At 60.9% G+C, this 19,639-nt stretch overlaps 2 protein-coding genes across 3 annotated transcripts; both read left to right on the top strand.

Moving 5' to 3' along the window:
- The first annotated feature begins 1,737 nt into the window (after positions 1–1,737).
- LOC142458341 (keratin, type I cytoskeletal 17) lies at positions 1,738–6,920 on the top strand. Of its 2 annotated transcripts, XM_075559370.1 has the most exons (8): positions 1,738–2,172; positions 3,084–3,166; positions 3,993–4,149; positions 4,728–4,889; positions 5,389–5,514; positions 5,614–5,834; positions 5,935–5,960; positions 6,756–6,920. In XM_075559370.1, the coding sequence occupies exons 1-8, from the start codon at positions 1,738–1,740 to the stop codon at positions 6,848–6,850; spliced, it is 1,305 nt and encodes a 434-aa protein (XP_075415485.1). In that variant the 3' UTR covers positions 6,851–6,920. The 2 variants fall into 2 exon arrangements, with proteins under 2 accessions (XP_075415485.1, XP_075415484.1); XM_075559369.1 differs by lacking the exon at positions 5,935–5,960 and having other exon boundaries at positions 6,673–6,920.
- An 8,008-nt stretch (positions 6,921–14,928) lies between these two features.
- Positions 14,929–17,443, top strand: LOC142458343 (keratin, type I cytoskeletal 14-like). The gene is made up of 6 exons (XM_075559371.1): positions 14,929–15,474; positions 16,112–16,194; positions 16,324–16,480; positions 16,599–16,760; positions 16,852–16,977; positions 17,219–17,443. Exons 1-6 carry the CDS (start codon positions 14,929–14,931, stop codon positions 17,441–17,443), a joined length of 1,299 nt encoding a protein of 432 aa, XP_075415486.1.
- The last annotated feature ends 2,196 nt before the right edge of the window (positions 17,444–19,639 follow it).

Genomic DNA, 19,639 nt, shown 5'->3' with positions numbered 1-19,639 from the left:
GCCCCTGTTGCCCGAGGCTGGACCCTGAAAGGCCTCATAGCCCCTTGGGACCACACTTGTATACAGCGCTTGCAGCCTCAGCCCTTGGCCAGTTGGGGTTTGATAGTGGAGGGAGAGACCTGGGCTGAGGGCTGGCCCAGGGAGCAGACAGGGGCATCGATGGATGGGAAGAGGTGGTGCAGGGATGCCTCTGGGAAACCAGACTGGCTCCACCCGGCTGGGGGTGTGTGTGGGGTGGGGTGGCCGCTGGTGAGTACACATGGGGGGTGTCCTGTTTGCCCTGGTGGCTTGGCACCTGCCAGGCTGTTGGAGACTCTTTCTCGGGTGCAGGTGGGGCTGTCTGGGCCTGTCTGGGAGGTGGAAGCCACCGGTACCCTGAGGTCACATTCTGCCCACAAGCATGCTGGGAGCCTGGGACCCAGAGCCCAGCTCGGGGTGGTTAGAAGAGAAGCCTCCCCCCCACCATAAAAGCACTACATCTGGGGGCTGGAGGGTGTACCTGAGGGGGGCAAGGGGTGGGAGGAAAGCTAAGAGCCTGGGGCCTCAGCTCAGGGCCTTTGGCCTTTTTAGGCCCATTTAGACTCCCTGCCAGCACGTGCCCTCACAGCCCCACCCCAAGACCTGGTGGTGGTGGGGTGCGGGTAGTGGATGGGGCACTATTCTCTCAGCTCCCCCTCTCCACAACTGTCTCTCACCCAATCACCCAGCCTACAGCTAACTTCCTCCTTGCTGAGCTCCCCTCTATATGGGGGGAACTAACCCTCCAACCCACCCACCAACCCAAAACCAAGCCACCAACCAAACCAAAACCAAGCCACCAACCAAGCCAAACCCAATCCTGCTGCTATCAGTGGGCTCACAGCCACCCTACAAGAGGGGGTGGGGGGTGGGGGGGTGGCGCTTAGGGGTCTTTGGGATGGAGACAAGACTGAACACGGAACAGAAGACTCTCAGCCGCCAGAGAGGGCCCTGGGTGTCTAGGGTCTGTCCTGGGTGGCAGTGTGGCCTGGGTCCTTGGGGAGGGAGGGCGGTGGCAGACAGGGATGCTGGCTGAGCCCTGCTGGCCAGCCCTGGGACAAGGCAGGCCGTGAAGGCAGTGCACCCTCAGCTTCAGTCTCTTTACCTATCAAATGGGCTGCAGGGGTCTGAGGCCTGCTGGGGTGAATACCTGACAGGGTGGTCCCGGTGGGCTTAGGCCTAGCTTCTCCCTGGGGGCTGGGGGCTGGGCCCAGAGCCAGGACCATGCAGCAGCGCGGTGTGTACAGAGGAGGAGAGCCACCTCAGGCTGGGGGCCGCCCAACCAGTTTCCCCACCAGACATGGGGGCCTGGCAGGCTGAGCAGAAGTGACAGTGCCTGGGAGGGGCCGTGAAGGTGACGTCCTGCCTTCTCCTCTTCTCCGTATTAGGTCATAGGAAAGCGTCCCCCGAGGGCCCGCCTGAATCACAGGTGATTCAGGTCACCTGAGAGCCTGAGACCAGAGGCACGCACGGGGGCTCCAGGAAAGTGAGGCAAGGCCCCATGTGGGGGTGCGTGCCGAGCCACCTGGGAGCTGGCGGGCGGCCAGCGGTGATGAAAGCTGAGGGGAATGGAAACAGAGGCCTGAGCCTGTTGTAATCGCTACGCCCACTTGCCGGTCTATAAAGGCGGTGGTGAGCCCCGGCAGCGGCATGCACCTTTGGGCCTCTCCTGTTCTCCAGACCAGACAGCTCTCTTGCTCAGCGCCCGCCGCCGCCGCCATGACCACCACCATCCGCCAGTTCACCTCCTCCAGCTCCATCAAGGGGTCCTCGGGTCTGGGGGGTGGCTCCCGCCCCTCCTGCCGCCTCTCGGGCAGCCTGGGCGGAGGCTCCTGCCGGCTGGGGTCGGCCAGCGGTCTGGGCAGCGCCCTTGGGGGCAGCAGCAGCAGCTTCTCAGGCTGCTACAGCTTTGGCGCCGGCAGTGGCTATGGCAGCAGCTATGGGGGCATTGATGGGCTGGTGGCAGGAGGAGAGAAGGCCACCATGCAGAACCTCAACGACCGCCTGGCCTCCTACCTGGACAAGGTGCGCGCCCTGGAGGAGGCCAACACCGACCTGGAGGTGAAGATCCGAGACTGGTACCAGAAGCAGGCCCCGGGACCCGCCCCCGACTACAGCCACTACTACAATACCATCGAGGACCTGAAGAGCAAGGTGGGCCTGTGGGGAGGGCGCTCAGGGCCTCCCTGGGCTGAGGACAGCTTGGCTCTGGGAGTGCACCTAGGACCCTGCTCTCTCTGGGGCAACAGGCTGAGCCAGGGCTAACACAGAGCATGGGCCGTAGGAGATGATGCGAGTGGGCGGGTGGGGGACGGGGGTCCTGGACAGCTGGGCTGGACCCCTGGGGCCCCCTTTGGGGTCTGGTGCAGGGTGATTTGTTGCATGGGGGTCCCCCGGGGAGGGGCTGGTGGTGGAGGGGTCAGGTGAGCTTTTGATGGCGCATGCACAGAGGAGGTGGTGCGAGTGGGCAGGACTTCAGGGCAGGGAAGGCTTCTTGGGGACTTTATTTGGGGATTTCTCAGGCTTCCCCATCCCTTCTGCTGGTGCTTAGTGGATGTCCTGTCCGGACGCCCTGAGGGCTAGCACTTAGCTGGGGCTGTGCCTTCTTCCCATGTGGGGCTATTGCTGGATTCCTTTAACACCTCCCTCCCAATTTGGAGAATCTGTCAGGGAAACCCTCCTCCTCCCCACTGAAGGTAAACTGAGGGGGTTTCACACTTCTGGAATTCTAGGGTAGCTCATCCTTCAGGGCATCCTGGAATTCCCTAGCTTTCCAGGGGCTCCCAGCCTGCATCAGCCTCTTCATTAAGGCAGAGCCTGGAGTGGGGGTCGCTGCTAGGCATGCAAGTCCGGGGAGGGGGGAGAGGAGGGACAAGTTTCAGCTCATCCCACCCCCTCCGCTGCCAACAATTACAGCTCAGTGAAGGGGAAGGGTGGTGGGGGCGGGGGAGGGCTCTCCAAGGAGGCTGCCAAGTCCTGGCCCCCAGGCAGGAAATCCTGCTTCCTGACCTGGGTCCTGGGCCAGCTTCTCAACCCCATGACCCGATTCCTCTCCCATCTCCCAGATCCTCACTGCCTCCGTGGACAATGCCAACATTCTGCTGCAGATTGACAACGCCCGGCTGGCTGCGGATGACTTCCGCACCAAGTGAGTCCTGGGGCCAGAGCCTCGGTGCCCCAGAAAACTGGGGGTGGGGGAGCCTGGGCATCCAACTCACCCCCACTCCCAGCCCAAGAGTCCCCTGTGGCCTTTTTCTTTGGAGCCGGGCTGGCAGGCCCAGGAGTTGGGGTGGGGGAGTCCTGGGAGCAGCCAAGAGCCCACCCGTACCCCAGGAAGCAGCAGCCGGTCTGGCACTGCGGGAGGGGCAGGCGGGTAGAGAGGAGAATAAGGTGGTGGCTGGGGTGGGTCTCCCCTGGGATGGTCCCAGGGCCCCAGAGCTGGAATCTGTTTCCATTGCTCCCCCTCCCAGTCCCCACAACCCCTTAGCGAGACCAGGGGTGGCTTAACTAGCAAGAAGGTAAGCATGGACTCACTTCTGCTTACTAATCTGTAGTGCACAGTTTCACATGGATCCCACCCCAGCTTTATTGACTACAGATCAGTCAGGAAGCATAAGTGGGCCCAGGCTTCCCGTGCTTCCTGCGTCTTGGGTGCTGGCCAGGGGCTGCAACTTTCAGGAACAAGGGGTTGTAGCGGGTGGGGAGGATGCACATGCCAGCCAGATCCAGAAGCAGACTCTTTCATGTGGGTTGCAAATAAATAAATACATAAACAAACAAACAAACAAATAGAAAGAAAGAAGAGAAAGAGTGAACTAGTTCTCGATGGAGTAGTAAGTGAGCATAAGTAAGCCCGTGCCTCCCTTGCTTACTGGATCCCCAGCACTGCCTCAGACCCCTGCCAAGGCAAAGGTGGGGCAAGGAGCCAGGACCTGCTGGAAGGCTGGACTGATGAGGCCCCTGCTCTGTTACAGGTTCGAGACAGAGCAGGCCCTGCGTGTGAGCGTGGAGGCAGACATCAACGGTCTGCGCCGGGTGCTGGACGAGCTGACGCTGGCCCGCGCCGACCTGGAGATGCAGATCGAAGGGCTGAAGGAGGAGCTGGCCTACCTCCGGAAGAACCACGAGGAGGTGAGCATGGAGGAAGCCAGCGGGTCAGAGAGGCTGCAGGACACGTGGCAGGGAGCTGGGCTGGGCCCAGGCCAAGGGGGTTGGAGAAACAGTGTCCAGGTCTGTCTGCAGGGTCCTGATCCCTGGGCATCGGGCAGGGTGAGTGCTAGGAACCAGTCTTCCGGCAGCTTCCTTCAGGTGGCCTTTCTGGTGCCCCTCCTGGTCTTCCTGTCAGAGATGGGGGCTAAGTGAGGGGTCCACTTTTGTCCCCATTGAAAGTTGAGAATGTGAGCTCCATTTGGAAATTTGGAAAGTAGATAGGAAACCCCAGGGACCCGGGTCTGAGAGCGATAGTGTAGCTGTTGAGAACCCTTAGACTGATGGAGCAGCCATGATTGTTCTTCTCCGGGGGCTGCCAGTCTGATGGTGGAGGCACGGTCCGTTATGACACACAGTCCCCTTGAGGGTCCGAGGGTAGAGGGTCTCCAGAGCACTGCCTCATTTGCATCAGAGTTCCAGAAACCTCACCTGGCGTGGGTTGGCAGAGAGGGATCCGGACAGGTGCAGGTGCCCGTGATCACGATCTCCTTCTTTCGCAGGAGATGAACTCCCTGCGAGGCCAGGTGGGAGGCGAGATCAACGTGGAGATGGACGCGGCCCCCGGCGTGGACCTGAGCCGTATCCTGTCCGAGATGCGCGACCAGTACGAGAAGATGGCGGAGAAGAACCGCAAGGACGCCGAGGACTGGTTCTTCAGCAAGGTGGGCGCCCACAGCAAGCCCCGCACCTGACATCTGGGGGTGTCCCGGAAGAGAACTGCAAGGGACCGCAGGGCCTCAGGCCTCCCCGTGACACCACCAGCCTGAGTTCCAGAGGTGGCAGAGGAGGTGGGGGAGCCCACCCTGTGAAATGAAGGCCCTTGGACCGTGGGGAATCAGAACCTAGTGTGAGGACCAGGTGACAAGCTGTGGCTGGTTCTCAAATGTCCTGTTCCCATTCCTTCCACCGGTAGGGATTAGTGGGGAAAACGGGAGCATTCCTGAGGTTTGGGAAGCAGGGAGCTGGTGAGAAGTCACCCTCACCACAGTCCAGGAGGCCCAAAGGATGGCTGGAGGTTGGGTGGCCATGACAGGGGCAGCCCAGAGGCGAGCCTTGAACCCATCCCTCTCTGGGCCTGGCGAGGCCCTGGGCTGAGCATGCAGAGGCCATGGAGGGGACGGGATCCCAGCTCACGTTGCCTGACCGTGTGTCTGCCTGCAGACGGAGGAGCTGAACCGCGAGGTGGCCACCAACAGCGAGCTGGTGCAGAGCGGCAAGAGCGAGATCTCGGAGCTGCGGCGCACCGTGCAGGCCCTGGAGATCGAGCTGCAGTCCCAGCTCAGCATGGTATCAGACTGCTCTTCTGCACGGGGTGGGGGGTGGGGGCACTCATGAGGGGACCCAGACCACCCTTGCTGACCCCCCTGGCTCTCCCGCCTCCTGCAGAAAGCATCCCTGGAGGGCAGCCTGGCAGAGACGGAGAACCGCTACTGCGTGCAGCTGTCCCAGATCCAGGGCATGATCGGCAGCGTGGAGGAGCAGCTGGCGCAGCTGCGCTGTGAGATGGAGCAGCAGAGCCAGGAGTACAAGATCCTGCTGGACGTGAAGACGCGGCTGGAGCAGGAGATCACCACCTACCGCCGCCTGCTGGAGGGCGAGGACGCCCAGTGAGTGGGGCTTGGCCAAGCCCGAGCACCTCTGGGTGGGGTGTGGGAGTCCAGATGCACATCTCATTGCCTCTCCTCTCTCTCTCTCTCTCTTTTGCAGCCTGACTCAGTACAAGCCTAAAGAACGTAAGGACCATGGACGGGGACAAAGGACTGGGGTCGCAGGGCGGGCCCTCTCTGCACAGTGCTCAGGAGGATGCTACGTGGGAGGCCCAGGGGGTCCAGGATACGATGGCTGCTCCTTCTTGCGGGGGGAAGACGGAGGGGGCCCTGGATTGATGCCCAGGGAATGGTCACGAGGCAGAGACCATCTGGTGTGATGGGGCAGAGACAGAGAAATGGTCCTGGCTCTGGAGTTACTCTCCGGATCCGGGACACACGGTCCTCCCCAGGGGTTTCTCATCAGATGGGGGAAAAGGACATGGGTATATCACCTTTGAGCTTGAGACTTGGGAAGATGGGACAAAAGCAGTCCTGTCCCTGGGGACGCTTGTCTGCTGAGGCATAGGGACACCCTTTCTGTGATCATATGACCATGGCCCTGGTGCACCTGGTCTAATGGGGGTGACCTGGCTTTCACCTGGGAGACCCCGGTCTGATGTGGGAGAAGGGGGCACAGCCCTTGCCCCGGGCACCGTAGAGGAATGGAGACAGACCAAAGTCCACACGGTCTCAGTCTCAGTCCATGCCGTCCCCTATCTAGCAGGAGGGCACAGTGGGTCCGAGTCAGAGAACTTCCCTGGGGAGTCAGGAGGCACTGCCAGTTGAGGGTGGGGGAAGGGAAGGAGGGACAGGTGTGCTCCTGTGATGGTAGGTATTCCCCCTAAGCTGCTGGGAGGGGTGGCTCCACTCAGGGTGCCAGGGTGCTGAGCGAGGCTCCCAGCCGGTGCTGCCCACCCAGAGCGTCTGTTTTCCCTGCAGCCGTGACCACCCGCCAGGTGCGCACCATCGTGGAGGAGGTCCAGGACGGCAAGGTCATCTCGTCCCGGGAGCAGGTCCACCAGACCACCCACTGAGGACCCGCCTTCACAGCCAGCGCCCCGTGGGGCAGGGAGGTGGCCACCCACCCACCCACCCATGCTGCAGCCTCCAGCCTCCTTGCCCTTGGCCCTTTGCTTTAGCGCTTCTCCATAATCCCCTGCCCGACTCCAATAAAGCTTGTGGACGCAAACGTGAAATGCACCCTGTGGTGGCCAGCACTGGGCCCGAGTGAGAGAATGGGTGGCCGGGGTGGGAATCAGGGTGTTGGCTGGGAGGAGCCCCGGCAGCTGGAAGGCTTTCTTCCAGGCGATCTGAAGATCACCGGACAGGGTGGGCTGTGTTCTTGGTCTTCTTCAAGGAGGTGGGTGGTGGGCAGGGCGAGTGAGAGGAGGGGTGCCTTCATCCCGATTCATTGACAGGATGGGGAGAGTCTGCTGTTGGGGAGCTAGACCCTGTCTCCCCTGTGCCCCTTTTCTCCTGGTGCCTGGAAGCTGGGCGGGGGCCTGGAGGAGGGACTACCCCACTGAGCTGTCAGCTCTGACGCAGTGGGTACATGCTAGAGGGAGGGACAAAGTCCTTGGATGTTCATTATTGACTTGGAGGTCAAGGGTCATCTCAGGCCAGGGTGAAAAGTGGGTGTGGGGAGAGCTGGGTGGCAGGTGCTTTCTATATCCCAGGGATTGGAGGTCTTTAGGAGAGGGGCCCAGGCAGTGCTAGGCCCCCGGGGAGCCAGGGCATTGGGTGGTCTCAGACAGCCCTCTCTAGCGGCAGGAGTCTCTAGCCTAGCAACCGACTCCAAGCTTCAGGCAACTCTTCGTTGCTCAGCCTCACTTTGACCTCCATAAACGGACCAGCTCAGCTCAGGTCTGGAAGCCATGCCCCAAGAGGTGACACATCCAAAGCAGGTCTTGTGAACAAGGTGCCTTCGGCCCTTCCCCTACCTAGGGGGCAGGGCAGGTCCTTGGGGAGAGGCACAGGTGGGGAAGAGGGGCTTAAGGCTGAGGTTCTCATGAGTCTCAGGAAATCTCCCTAAGGGGCTGTGGACCCCCAGGTGCACCGATTGTCCCCGCTCACACCCCTCACCAGGAATGTGGGCAGGAGGAGGGAGCATCCAGGGATATCTGCGGACCTGTGGGCAGGAGTGGGGGAGAGGGTGGGGCCTTTCTCAGGGGTGCTTCCCCAAGGAGTCAGGAGCTGCTCAGACTGGGGGCGGGACAGGGGGTCCCTGTAGACAGAAGGGTTGTGCCCACGCCTTCCCTTCCTCCCATCCTCTGTCCCAGAGCCTGGGAGTAGGGGCAGGGTGAGGGAAGGTGGGATCCGTGTCCCTGGCCACAGTCCTGTCCTAGCCACAGCCCCTGCTCACTCTGGCGGCAGGCAAGGGTGTGTGTGTGGGTTGGTTCTTGTGAAAGCAGTTGGGAGGAGCCATTACACCTGGAAGGCTTCCTCCGGAAATCCGGAAACCATTGGGCGGGGTGGGTGGCGTTCTCAGTCTTCTTCAAGGAGGTGGGTGGTGGGCAGGGGCTACTTTGAGGAGGGGTGCCCTCACCCGGATTCACTGACACACTGGGGAGAGTCTCTGCAGTTGAGGAGCTAGACCCTGGCCCTCCACGTACCCTGTTTCTCCCAGTGCCTGGGGACTCGGGGCTGGGTTGGGGAGGCCTCACTGAGCTGTCAGCTCTGATGTAGAATGGGTACCTTGGGAGGGAGGGGGGCAAAGTCCTGGGGTGCTCACTGTGGACTAGGAGGTCCAGTGTCATCTCAGACCAGGGTGAGGAGTGGGTCTGAGGGAGCTGGAGGGCTCCCTGGTGGTGCAGGGGCTCAGTGCTAACTCGGCCGAGAAGCACAGGTTGGTGGATGGAGCCCCCCAGACCCCCCCAGGAGAAGCATGTGGCAGTCGGCTCCTGTCAGGTGCCAGGCTCAGGAGCCCCACAGGGCAGTTCTGTTCTATCCTACAGGCTCACTATGAGTTGGAATCAAACAGGTTTTCAGTAGAGAGCTGGGGGCAGGCATATACAACCCTCCCCCCGCAACGTCCCCTTCCCCGCCAGACGGGAATGGTAGAGGTCCACCTTTTCCTCCGGATGCCTGGAGGCTGGGAGAGGGCATTAGGGGCTGGAGCCCTCTGAGCCTGGCACTGTGGGGGGCTGGGGCCTAGCTGAGCCCGGAGGAGTGTGTAGTGGGGGCTGTGGAAGGAGCAGGAGTGGGGCAGCGGGAAGCTGCGACTGAGCGGGGACTTTGGACAGGTCTCAGGCACGCTCTGGAGCTCAGAGACAGCACCATAAAGCAGAGGGTGAGCCCGGCCACAGCTAACGGCCCCCAGGAAAACGAGCTCCTCTCGAGGGAGGTGGGCACAGGGAACCGCTTAGAGCAGGGCCTGCTGGGCGTGCGGGGGCCCTGCTCTGTCTTGGCCCTGCTCTCTGCTGCGCAGGCAGCGAACAGGGCGAGGGTGAGGGTGGCAGAGAGGCCCTCTTCGCACCAGGCCTGGCGTTGCCAGCCGGCGGCAACCAGAAGAACCAGCCCTGGGCTGGGAATGTTCATCCCAGGTGACCTCATCTTTTCAAACAACAGTCCCCGGTCTGGGAAGAGGCTCCCCATTGTGTGGAGGGGACACTGAGGCTCCAGAGGGCTGCTGACTCAGGCCTAGTCTGGCTGAGGCTCACTCAGCAGAGTGGGCCGTGTGTGTGTGTGTGTGTGTGTGTGTGTGTGTGTGTGTGTGTGTACTTAGGGCTGCTCCCCCCTCCCTGCAAAAGAGCTGATGCAGATGGCTTGAAGCAGAGGGAGGCAGCTCACCCACAGGGAGTGGGTGGTCCTTGGGGGGAGCACCCAGCTGTGCCCAGAGAGCTGAGCTGGAAAAGGCCGAGGCTCTGTGCTGGGATGAGGGTGAGGGTGTGTGTCCTGAGTAGTCCTGAGCCCCCGAGGACAGTTTCCATTCCTCCCCGCGGTACTTGGGGCAGAGTGACCCCCTTGGTGGTGGTGCGGGCTGGGGGCCTGAGCTGAGGTGATCTGGGTCGATCACAGCTCTGTGCACACCCCGCCCCGCTGTCAGGGGGCCTCACACTCCATCATCTGCTGCTCTTACACGATGTGACAACCTCACCTCCCACTACCCAGGCCAGCCCCCCCGGACCTCTTCTTCTACTGCACCCACAGTTCGGGGGCGGTCAGTGCTGGACATGCTGTTCCAGGCCTCCTCCCTGGCCTAGTGCCTGGCCGGAGAGAGCTGTGGTCTGGGGGGTGGAGCAAGGCACGGTGGTGGGGCTGCCATGCCCCGCCCTGTCTGCATGCAGTGCGGGGCTCTTGTTTTGTCCCTGGCTGTGGGGAGCAGAGAGGGACAGAGGGATGAGGTCACAGAGCTGCAGCTATAACCCAGCTGGTCCAAGCCACGGTTCCCCTAAGGGTCCCCATGGGACAGACCCCCTCAGAGGGGCACCGCACATCTCAAGGGAAGAGGGCCCGGAGCTCCCAGGGGCACCCTTACCCTGGGGGCTTCGATGAGGGGTCTGCCTGCCACCTCTGCATCCCCTGTACCCCATCCTGTTTGACCCCTCCCTGAGACGGGCCACTCCTCGCCAGGGCCTCTGGCTCATCCTTGGCGCCTAAGTGCTGGGCACAGGGCCTGCCCCGCCAATGATGGGACTGCCACCACTTTGTGCCCAGGGCCTCATTCCTTCACCTGCGGTCCCCGGGCGGGCCTGCTGTGAACCAGGGCTGTTATTTTCAGGGATCCTTAGCACCTGGCCTCGCCCCTGCTCGGAGGGCAGCTGGCTGTGTCCTGGTCCTTCAGGGGCCTTCTCCTCCCTCCTGCTGCCCACCAGCGGCTGGGGTCCCTGCAGAGACCCCTCTCTCTGCCCAGCCTCCTGCTCTTCCTTGCCAGCACCCTGTGCTGCCTCCTGCTGCCCAGTCTGGCTGGCTGTGAGCCCCCTCAGGGAGCTTGTACACCATTCCCGTGGCTCGACTGGTCTGTGGCAGGGGAGGCCGAAGCCGTGGGTGGGAGCAGGAAACAGGGCCTGAGTGTGGATGCTGATGATCAGGCAAGTGGAGACCTGGCTCTAGCCAATGATGGCTTCCAGCCACGTTGACAGAGGTGACCTCATGCCCAAGATGGGGGGTGGGGTGAAGAAAGGAGGAAGCAGGAGGTGAGGGGGGGACCTGCTACCTAAAGGTGGGTAAGCCTGGGGGAGCATGTGCTTGGAGCCCCTCAGGTTTGGGGGCTCTGGCCCTGGGCAACCTCGGGGAAGGTGATGGGACTGGAGCCTAGGAAATACCCTCCTGTTCCTGGCTCCTCTGTCGTTTGAGTCCTTGGGGGTCCAGCTGCAGCCTCCTCTTCCAGGCAGCCTCCCCTGGTTGCTCGGAAGGCCTGAGCGAGATTGGCCAGCCCTTTTTGAGGCTTGGCGTGAAGTACTGCTTTCCTTAGATGCCTGCTGTCGGGGGTGGCAGAGTCTGTGCCTGCATGAGCACCCGACGCACATTCTTTAAAAAAAAATCATTTTATTGGGGTCTCGTACAACTCTTGTCACAAGCCATCCATCCATCCATCCATCCATTGAGTCAAGCACATTTGTACATTTGTTGCCCTCATCATTCTCAAAACATTTGCTTTCTACTTGAGCCCTTGGCATCAGCTCCTCATTTCCCCCCTCCCTCCCTAACCCCCCTCCCTCAGGAACCCTTGATCATTTATAAATTATTATTATTTTGTCGTGTCTTATACGGTCCGACATCTCCATTCACCCACTTCTCTGTTGTCCATCCCCCAGGGAGGGGGTTATATGTAGATCTTTGTAATCAGTTCCCCCTTTCTACCCCACCCTTCCTCCACCCTCCTGGTATCGCCACTCTCAGCACTGGTCCTGGAGGAGTCATCTGTCCTGGATTCCCTGTGTTTCCAGTTCCTATTTGTACCAGTGTACATCCTCTGGTCTAGCTGGAATTATAAGGTAGAATTGGGATCACGATAGTGCGGGGGGGGGGAAGGAGGGAGGAGGAAGCATTAAAGAACTAGAGAAAAGTTGTATGTTTCATTGTTGCTACACTCCACCCTGACTGGCTCCTCTCCTCCCCGCGACCCTTCTGTAAGGGGACGTCCAGTTAGTTGCCTACAGATGGGCTTTGGGTCCCCAATCTGCACTCCCCTCATTCACAGTGATATGATTTTCTTTGATGCCTGATACCTGATCCCATTGACACCTCGTGTTCACACAGGCTGGTGTGCTTCCATGTGGGTGTTGTTGCTTCTGAGCTAGATGGCCATGTGTTTACCTTTAAGCCTTTAAGACCCCAGACGCTATATCTTTTGATAGCCGGGCACCATCAGCCTATGTACATTCTTTCTTGCCTGGTGGGGCTGTGTTTCCCAGCCTTAGTGTACACTCCTGGGTCACATGAGGAGTTCTGCTACGATCAGGGGCTGTGTCATGGCCTCTCCCGTCCCCATTCCCTGGAGCTGGGCATGTGGTGGAGCTGGAACTGTGTGTGGGCTGAGAGGGGTGACAGGCTGGCCAGTGACTTCTGGCAGCTCCTTAGCCCTTGCAGGTCACTGGGTATCAGGCCTGGGCCTGGGTGCCACCCCCTACCCCCAATGACTCCTGCAGAAACGGAGTTCGGTGCTGGTTCAATGGGAGGAGGCAGCAGGATGTGTGTGCGTGTGCGTGTGTGTGTGTGTGGGGGGGCATTGGCAGGGAATGGGGTGGGAGGATAGAGAAGGAAGATGCCAGGAGACCTGGCCGGGGGCATGTATGGGTGGGAGGCTTGGTCTAGGTGCTGTAGCCGGGCCTGAAGCTCTGCTGGCTGGTGTCCACGCCATGGGCTGGCCAGGGCTAAGGGGTCTCTGTTTTGGGTCAGTTTTGGGAACCCCGAGGGAGTTTCCAGTTTTGAAGGGGATGAGTCTGCTGTGGCCCGGATCCATCCTGACACCTGGGGTGGCGGGTGACTGTCTGCGGCCCCACGGTCCCCTTTGTTCATTTGTGGGGAGCACGAGGGGAGTATAGATCTCTCCCTCCCAGGCCTGGCTCCACTGGTGTGTCCTGGGTGATGGGTGCTGCGGGCTCCGCTGGGCCCCGGGCCTGCAATCGAGTGACGCTGCTGCTGAGGCATGCTGTAGCAGCCAGGACAAAGCCCCGCTCTGCTGGGAGGGAGGGACGGTTCCAGAGAGTATCGCCCAGCCGAGCTCAGGCTGAGACAGGCCCGCCCTTGGCTCCTCTGACCTCCAGAACAGGAGCCAGCACCGCATATCTCCCCCACAGGAATCATGAGGAGGCCTCTATCTTTGGGGCCAGACCCTTCCCCTCCACCCCCTTTGGTCCTCAGTGTTCAGCTAGGCTCTCAGGCTGCAGTCAGGCCCTCTGAAGTCTGGTCCCTGCCTGCAAGGCATTCTGGGAGAGTGGAGAGAGCCAGGGCTCTAGGTGCTGGCCCTGGGTCCGCAGACCATGCGGAAAGATTAGGGAAACCTCTCCCTGGGGTGGGCTCTCCCTTTGCCACCCCCACCCCATGGGGTTTTAATTCAAGCCTGAAGAGAACGATGCCAATTAGAGACGTGCTTGTGAGACTGCCAGTGGCAAAGACCGTTTGTGCCCAATTCTGAAGGTTCTCAGTTCCGACCCTCCACCAGCACTGTGAGCAAAGTTCCGCCAATCTCTCTTGAAGGTTACAACCCAGAGCCCCCCAGAGCCTTTGCTCTGTAGCTCACGGGTCAGTTTGAGGTGGAACCTGGTCAATGGCCATGAGGCTTGGAGGGGTGTAGTGTCAAGGTCAGGTCTCAGGCTGGGGAGCAGATGCACAGGGGCTCAAATCCCAGGCGCCTCCCTACCTCCCCCTCCCCCCCGTGGACCAGTGGGGAAGAACCATGTCTTAAAACTTTGCTGCACCTGTAAGGCACTCCGGGCCACACCAGGAGACCGGAGGGCCTTAATGGCCTCTCCTAGTGTCCTCTCCCATTCCTGGACAGGATGAACGAAGCTGCCCATCCCTGACTGGAATCTGTGGAGCCATAGAGGAGACTGGGAAACAATGTGGGAATGGCCGGATAGTATTTTCCAAGTGGGAATTTTTGAGGCCATGGTGGGGCCAGGGGTCATGGACTGAGTGGACGGGGGGTGCCTCTGGCCCCACCGTTTACAAGTGAGCAGGGCAGAGCCTGGGCGGCGGTGGAGGAGGCGTGTTGGGGCGTGTGAGGGGGCAGAGAGGAGAGCAGGGCCTGTGTAGGGGGTGTGGGGGGAGGCTTCAGAGTATAGAGGGGGCTGAGAGGCAAGTGAGGGGTGTTTGACCTGGAAAGGAGGTGAGGGCCAGGCTGGCCATGGGGAAGGGACACCTCCTGGTCATTACTCATGTTCTTTTGTGGCTGGTGCCCCCCCTCCCCAGATGAGAAAACTGAGGCTAGAGGGGCCAGATGTGCCAACTGCAAGGGGCAGAGCAGGATCTAAGAATCCCCCCTACCCCCCGTCTGTCCCCAAATTACTGGCTGTTTCCACGGCATACTTCACTTCAGTCCTGGGGTCAAAGGTAGCCCTTGAGAGTGAGGTTGAGCCCAACAGGAACGAGTGTGGTTTCTAGATTTTGGATGGAAAGGATCGGAGACCACCCAGCCCACGTGAGGGGCACAGAGGCGGGGAGCACACCTGGGGCACAGGGCAGCTGCCCCCGAGGATGACACCGCCATGGCCTCTCTCAGCCAAGGCAGTCACCGATGGGCAGGGAACCCTTCTGACGGCTGACTCACTACCTGGGGATGCAGTTGCCACAAGGCTGCTGGTGCCCGGGTCCCCCTGGCCCTTTGGGCTCCGGGAACTTGAGCTGGCAGTCTCAGCCACCCTGCCTGAGTCACCACCGACTCGGCGTTTGTGTGTTTTTCTCCGAGCCCCACGCCCCCTGCAGCAGGGTGTGAGCCCCGAGCCAGCCTCAGCCCTCCACAAAGACGTGAGTAGAAGCCCCCGGGGGAGTGGGATGGGCCCGGAGTGATGAAACTGGAGGGGAACCTGCAGTCAGCACTCGGAGGGCCCCACCTCGCTGGGACGGCTATAAAGCCTGCAGGGACTCCGGCAGTGGCAGCATCTCCTGCACCTGCTGCTCTCACTCTCCTTCCTGCTCACCTGCTCTCACTCACCTCGTCCTCAGCACCATGACCACCTGCAGCCGCCAGTTCACCTCCTCCAGCTCCATGAAGGGTTCCTGCGGCCTCGGCGGTGGCTCCAGCCGGGTCTCCTCCGTCCTGACCGCAGGCTCCTGCCGGGCCCCCAGTGCCTACGGGGGCCTGTCTGCCTCCTCCTCCCGCTTCTCCTCCGGGGGAGCCTGTGGCATGGGGGGCGGCTACGGCGGCTTCAGCAGCAGCAGCAGCTTTGGTGGCGCTGCGGGTTATGGCTTCGGCGGCAGCTTCGGCGGCGGCATGGGTGCCGGCTTCGGCGGCGGCTTCGGCAGTGGCCTGGGAGGTGGCTTTGGCGGCGGTGTCTTTGGGGGCGGCGATGGCGGCCTCCTCTCCGGCAACGAGAAGCTCACCATGCAGAACCTCAACGACCGCCTGGCCTCCTACCTGGACAAGGTGCACGCCCTGGAGACGGCCAACACCGACCTGGAGAAGAAGATCCATGACTGGTACCAGAAGCAGCGCCCCAGCGAGGCCAGGGACTACAGCCCCTACTTCCAGACCATCGAGGATCTGAGGAACAAGGTGGGTGGGCTGGGTGGGTGGAACATTGAGAGAGGCCAGGACTGCAGGGGCCTCCAATTTCTAGCATCTCCATCTTGCAAACTGGGAAACTGAAGCCCAACTGGAGTGGGGGTTGGGGGGTGGATCACCAACATCCTCCAGAATGGCTGGCTCAAACCCCCAACCAAACTCACTGCTGTCTAGTCTCTGTCGACTCACAGTGACCCCATAGCACAGGGGAGGGCAGCTCCTGTGAGTTCCCGAGGCTGCAACTCTTTATAGGAATAGAGGGCCTGTCGTTCTCCCGAGGGGTGGCCGGTGGTTTCGAACTGCTGACCTTGTGCTTAGCAGCTCGAGGTACAATCACGACACCACCAGGGTTCCCTTAGACTTGGTGGCGGAGGGTCCCTTCCCATCATCTCTGTGCCTGAGCTGGGGCTGGACCGTACAACCTCTTATTCCCTGGGGTGGGGGGTGCTTTGCATGGCCCTCAGACTCCTCAGCCTGAGGTTCCGGATGTGGGTAGAGGGTCATCTACACACCTTGATTTGGGGAGAGAAGGCATGCCATGGTGGGCCTGGTGAGTGTGGGGCCTCCCAGCGAGGAGAGAGTGAGGGTGTTTGCTGACCAGGCCTCCTGTCTCTCCGTTTCTGCCCAGATCATCAAGGCCACTATTGAGAATGCCCAGCCCATTCTGCAGATCGACAACGCCAGGCTGGCAGCCGATGACTTCCGGACCAAGTGAGCAGTTGCCTTGGAGGGGGGCCTAGGACAGGGGGCAAGGAGAGGGACCCCAGGGGTGGCCACCAGCAGGCCTTGCACCCCATAGCCTCCGAGTTGGAGTCTGATGCTTTGACTTCTGAACCCCAGGTATGAGCACGAGCTGGCCCTGCGCCAGACCGTGGAGGCCGACATCAATGGGCTGCGCCGCGTGCTGGACGAGCTGACGCTGGCCCGCGCCGACCTGGAGATGCAGATCGAAGGGCTGAAGGAGGAGCTGGCCTACCTCCGGAAGAACCACGAGGAGGTGAGGGGGCTGCTGGCGTGGGGGCTGGGAGTCTGGCTTGGCGGGCTTGTCAGGCCCACCCGGGGCCGGCCAGGACAGGGGCCTGCTCAGCTGACTTCCTGTTGCTGTCCCTTCCCAGGAGATGCTGGCTCTGCGGGGTCAGACCGGCGGGGACGTCAGCGTGGAGATGGACGCCGCCCCCAGCGTGGACCTGAGCCGCACCCTGAATGAGATGCGCGACCAGTACGAGCAGATGGCCGAGAAGAACCGCCGAGATGCCGAGGCCTGGTTCCTGAGCAAGGTGGGGCAAGAGTCTGTAGCCCACCATGGGGACCTCCCAGCCAGGAGACCTGGGAGTGCCTCACACCTGCGGCTCTTCTTTCCTGTCTCAGACCGAGGAGCTGAACAGAGAGGTGGCCTCTAACAGTGAACTGGTGCAAAGTGGGCGCAGTGAGGTGACCGAGCTCCGGAGAGTGTTCCAGGGCCTGGAGATCGAGCTGCAGTCCCAGCTCAGCATGGTACGGGGGTCCCACCCCTCTCTTCTTCTTTGTGTCTCCCTGTCCTGTTCAGCAGGGGACCTTGTTCCTATCGTCTGGCTGGGCAGCCCAAGGCTCACAGTGGGGGAACAGCCTTACTCCTGTTGTCTTGCCTCACCTGTAGCCCAGCTCAGACTTCACACCCGTCTCGGAAAACATGCTCAGGGACCTGGAGGGCCGGGAGGACACCCCCTCAAACTCTTTGTCTCTCCCTCCCCTGCAGAAAGCATCCCTGGAGAACAGCCTGGAGGAGACCAAGGGCCGCTACTGCATGCAGCTGGCGCAGATCCAGGGCATGATCGGCAGCGTGGAGGAGCAGCTGGCGCAGCTGCGCTGCGAGATGGAGCAGCAGAGCCAGGAGTACAAGATCCTGCTGGATGTGAAGACGCGACTGGAGCAGGAGATCGCCACCTACCGCCGCCTGCTGGAGGGCGAGGACTCCCAGTGAGTGGGGGCCCTTGTCCTGACCAGTGGGGGCCCTTATGCCCTGCCGCCTGCTGCTCACAGCACATCTCACCTCTCTGCCTCTTCTCCCCACCACAGCCTCTCCTCCCAGCAAACAACTGGTCAGTCCTATTCTTCCCGAGATGGTAAGCCTTCGGGATACTCCAGCCTCCTTGTCCCTTTGCCTGGGGTGGGCACCAGACCCCTCTCCCCTTCTCCCCGAGTCCTCTCTTCTTGTCCCATAGTTCTCTTGTCTCTTCTCTCCACAGTCACCACCTCCTCCTCGTCCTTCTCCTCCGGCCGTCAGCAGGGCTCCTCCAGCTTCAGCCACAGCCAGCACTCCAAACCCTGAGCAAGTTCTGCCACAGCCTCCTGCCCCTGCCAGCCTGGCCTGGAAGGCCTGGGTCAGGACCCTGTTCTCCCAGCGCGGTCCCCAGCTGTCTCCCCATCCCTCTGCTGGTGGTGGGCTAATAAAGCTGCCTTTCTGGTTGATGCAAACCCGAGTTTCTGTTCTTGAGTTCATGGACGGAGAGTTACAGGTGCCTTCCACAAACACCCCACGCCGTGGGGTCCCACTGTCCGAAGGGTGCCGGACATGGGGTAGATCGCAGAGGTTGTAGCACCCTGGCGAGACAGCGGGGTCTTTCTAGAAATATCTCCACGGCATCAAGGGAGTTGGGGAGCAGTCACAAGGTGGGAGGCAGGACAGCAGGGAGCTCACAGGGTTGGCAAAGCTATGAGGAAGCGCCGCGGGCTCATCATGGAGACAGGAACGTCCTTGGGATTCAAGGATGTCAGATAATTTGCATGGAGCCGTGGAGACGGCAGGTGGCATGGGTTGGGGAATGCACCCAGGCCTGTCTGGCTGCAGAGTTCTCCCATTTTTGGGGGGAGCACTAGACTTGCTTAGTGTTAGCCCCAAGCTTGCCTTCTTAGCCCCATCCCGTCGTAGCTCCCCAGACTCACACATATGTGGTTTTTGTGCTGGATGGTGCTTTGGGGATGGTGCCCATGGCCAGTACAGAACATCTCCCCAATCTCCACCTTCTCATCACACCAATCAGCTCCCACCTCTTCCTCCATCCCCTCAACCAGTTAAGTACTGAAGGGTCCCTGAGGTTCCTCCTTGTCACCACGCCCTACTCTTCACCCCACGGTCACCACCACCTCCCCACGGACCTTCTCCCTCTTGCCTTTAACTGGGGAGAGTCTACTAACTGGGGCCCTTTGAGTTCCAGCCTTAGCACTCCAATCCATTCCTCAGTGCTCTTTCTAATTAGGATGCGGTTGAGCCCCAGAGCGAGAAGGTGGCCAAAGGTCCCTGCCCAAGAGCCCCTTGCCCCTCCAGCTCTCAGCCCTTCCTTTCCGGGTCCTTTGCTGCCTGCTGCCCTCCCACCCCGAGAAACAACCCCACCTGCACGACCCACCTCTCACGCGGCTCCTCATTCCTCCGTGCCTTCTGTGTTTAAGAAATGTAACTTCAAGAAGACCCATGTTTCAGACGTCTCCCGTCGTGAAACGTTTTTATGAAAAAAGCCATCTGTGGACTGGATCTCACGCTCCCACTCACCCCCGCCCGCCCCACTCCGCCCGCCCTTTCAAATCTCAGTGTTTCCTTTGGGCATTTGTCTCCTGGATGCTAAATAGTAGGTTTCGACAGCCCTTGGCATTTTTACCAATTGGCTTCCTGCTAGGAAGGGTGGGGATCCGGCTCTCCCAGGCAGCACTTTCAAGAATTTACAGAAATCTTGGTGATGGGGTAGGGCATCCCGTATATGGGTAAGGAAGCCCATACTGGTTACATCTCCAAACCTCTCCCAGCCCCTTCTTCCCGTCCGCATTACTATGACCACGTAGAGTTGCTTCGTCGTCCAGCCATGTTTGATTACCAGCTCACAGTTCTTTCTCAGCTGGTTTCTGTGTTCCATGTACTTTCCCCCAACGTACAGGCCTGCACATGGGTTGTTCTTGACTAGTAACCTAAAGGTAGGGATTGTGAATCTCTCTGACTAGTAACCTAAAGGTGGGCGGTGTGAGTCCCTCCAGTGGTCCTCTGATGACAGGCGTGGCCACCTGCCTCTGTGCATGCTGCTGCTGCTGCATGCCGTCCAGTTGACCGCGTAGGACAGAGGAGCAGCCCCTGAGGGTCTCCGGGTGATTGCCAGGGACCAGTTTGCAGGGTGTCTTCTTCCAGGGAGGG

Source organism: Tenrec ecaudatus, chromosome 10 (assembly GCF_050624435.1).
Source record: "Tenrec ecaudatus isolate mTenEca1 chromosome 10, mTenEca1.hap1, whole genome shotgun sequence".
NCBI classification, from domain to species: Eukaryota; Metazoa; Chordata; class Mammalia; order Afrosoricida; family Tenrecidae; genus Tenrec; species Tenrec ecaudatus.
Note: the sequence above shows the minus strand (reverse complement) of the source record. Positions and strands in the feature narration are given on the sequence as shown.

What these genes read in the sequence shown, in the direction of transcription:
- LOC142458341 (XM_075559369.1), top strand. Translation starts at nt 1,738, where the DNA reads ATGACCACCACCATCCGCCAGTTCACCTCCTCCAGCTCCATCAAGGGG. An exon ending in TCGAGGACCTGAAGAGCAAG is followed by an intron (nt 2,173 to 3,083) that starts GTGGGCCTGTGG and finishes CCCATCTCCCAG; the next exon opens with ATCCTCACTGCCTCCGTGGA. An exon ending in TCCGGAAGAACCACGAGGAG is followed by an intron (nt 4,150 to 4,727) that starts GTGAGCATGGAG and finishes CTTCTTTCGCAG; the next exon opens with GAGATGAACTCCCTGCGAGG.
- LOC142458343 (XM_075559371.1), top strand. Translation starts at nt 14,929, where the DNA reads ATGACCACCTGCAGCCGCCAGTTCACCTCCTCCAGCTCCATGAAGGGT. An exon ending in AGGCCTGGTTCCTGAGCAAG is followed by an intron (nt 16,761 to 16,851) that starts GTGGGGCAAGAG and finishes TTCCTGTCTCAG; the next exon opens with ACCGAGGAGCTGAACAGAGA. An exon ending in TGCAGTCCCAGCTCAGCATG is followed by an intron (nt 16,978 to 17,218) that starts GTACGGGGGTCC and finishes CCTCCCCTGCAG; the next exon opens with AAAGCATCCCTGGAGAACAG.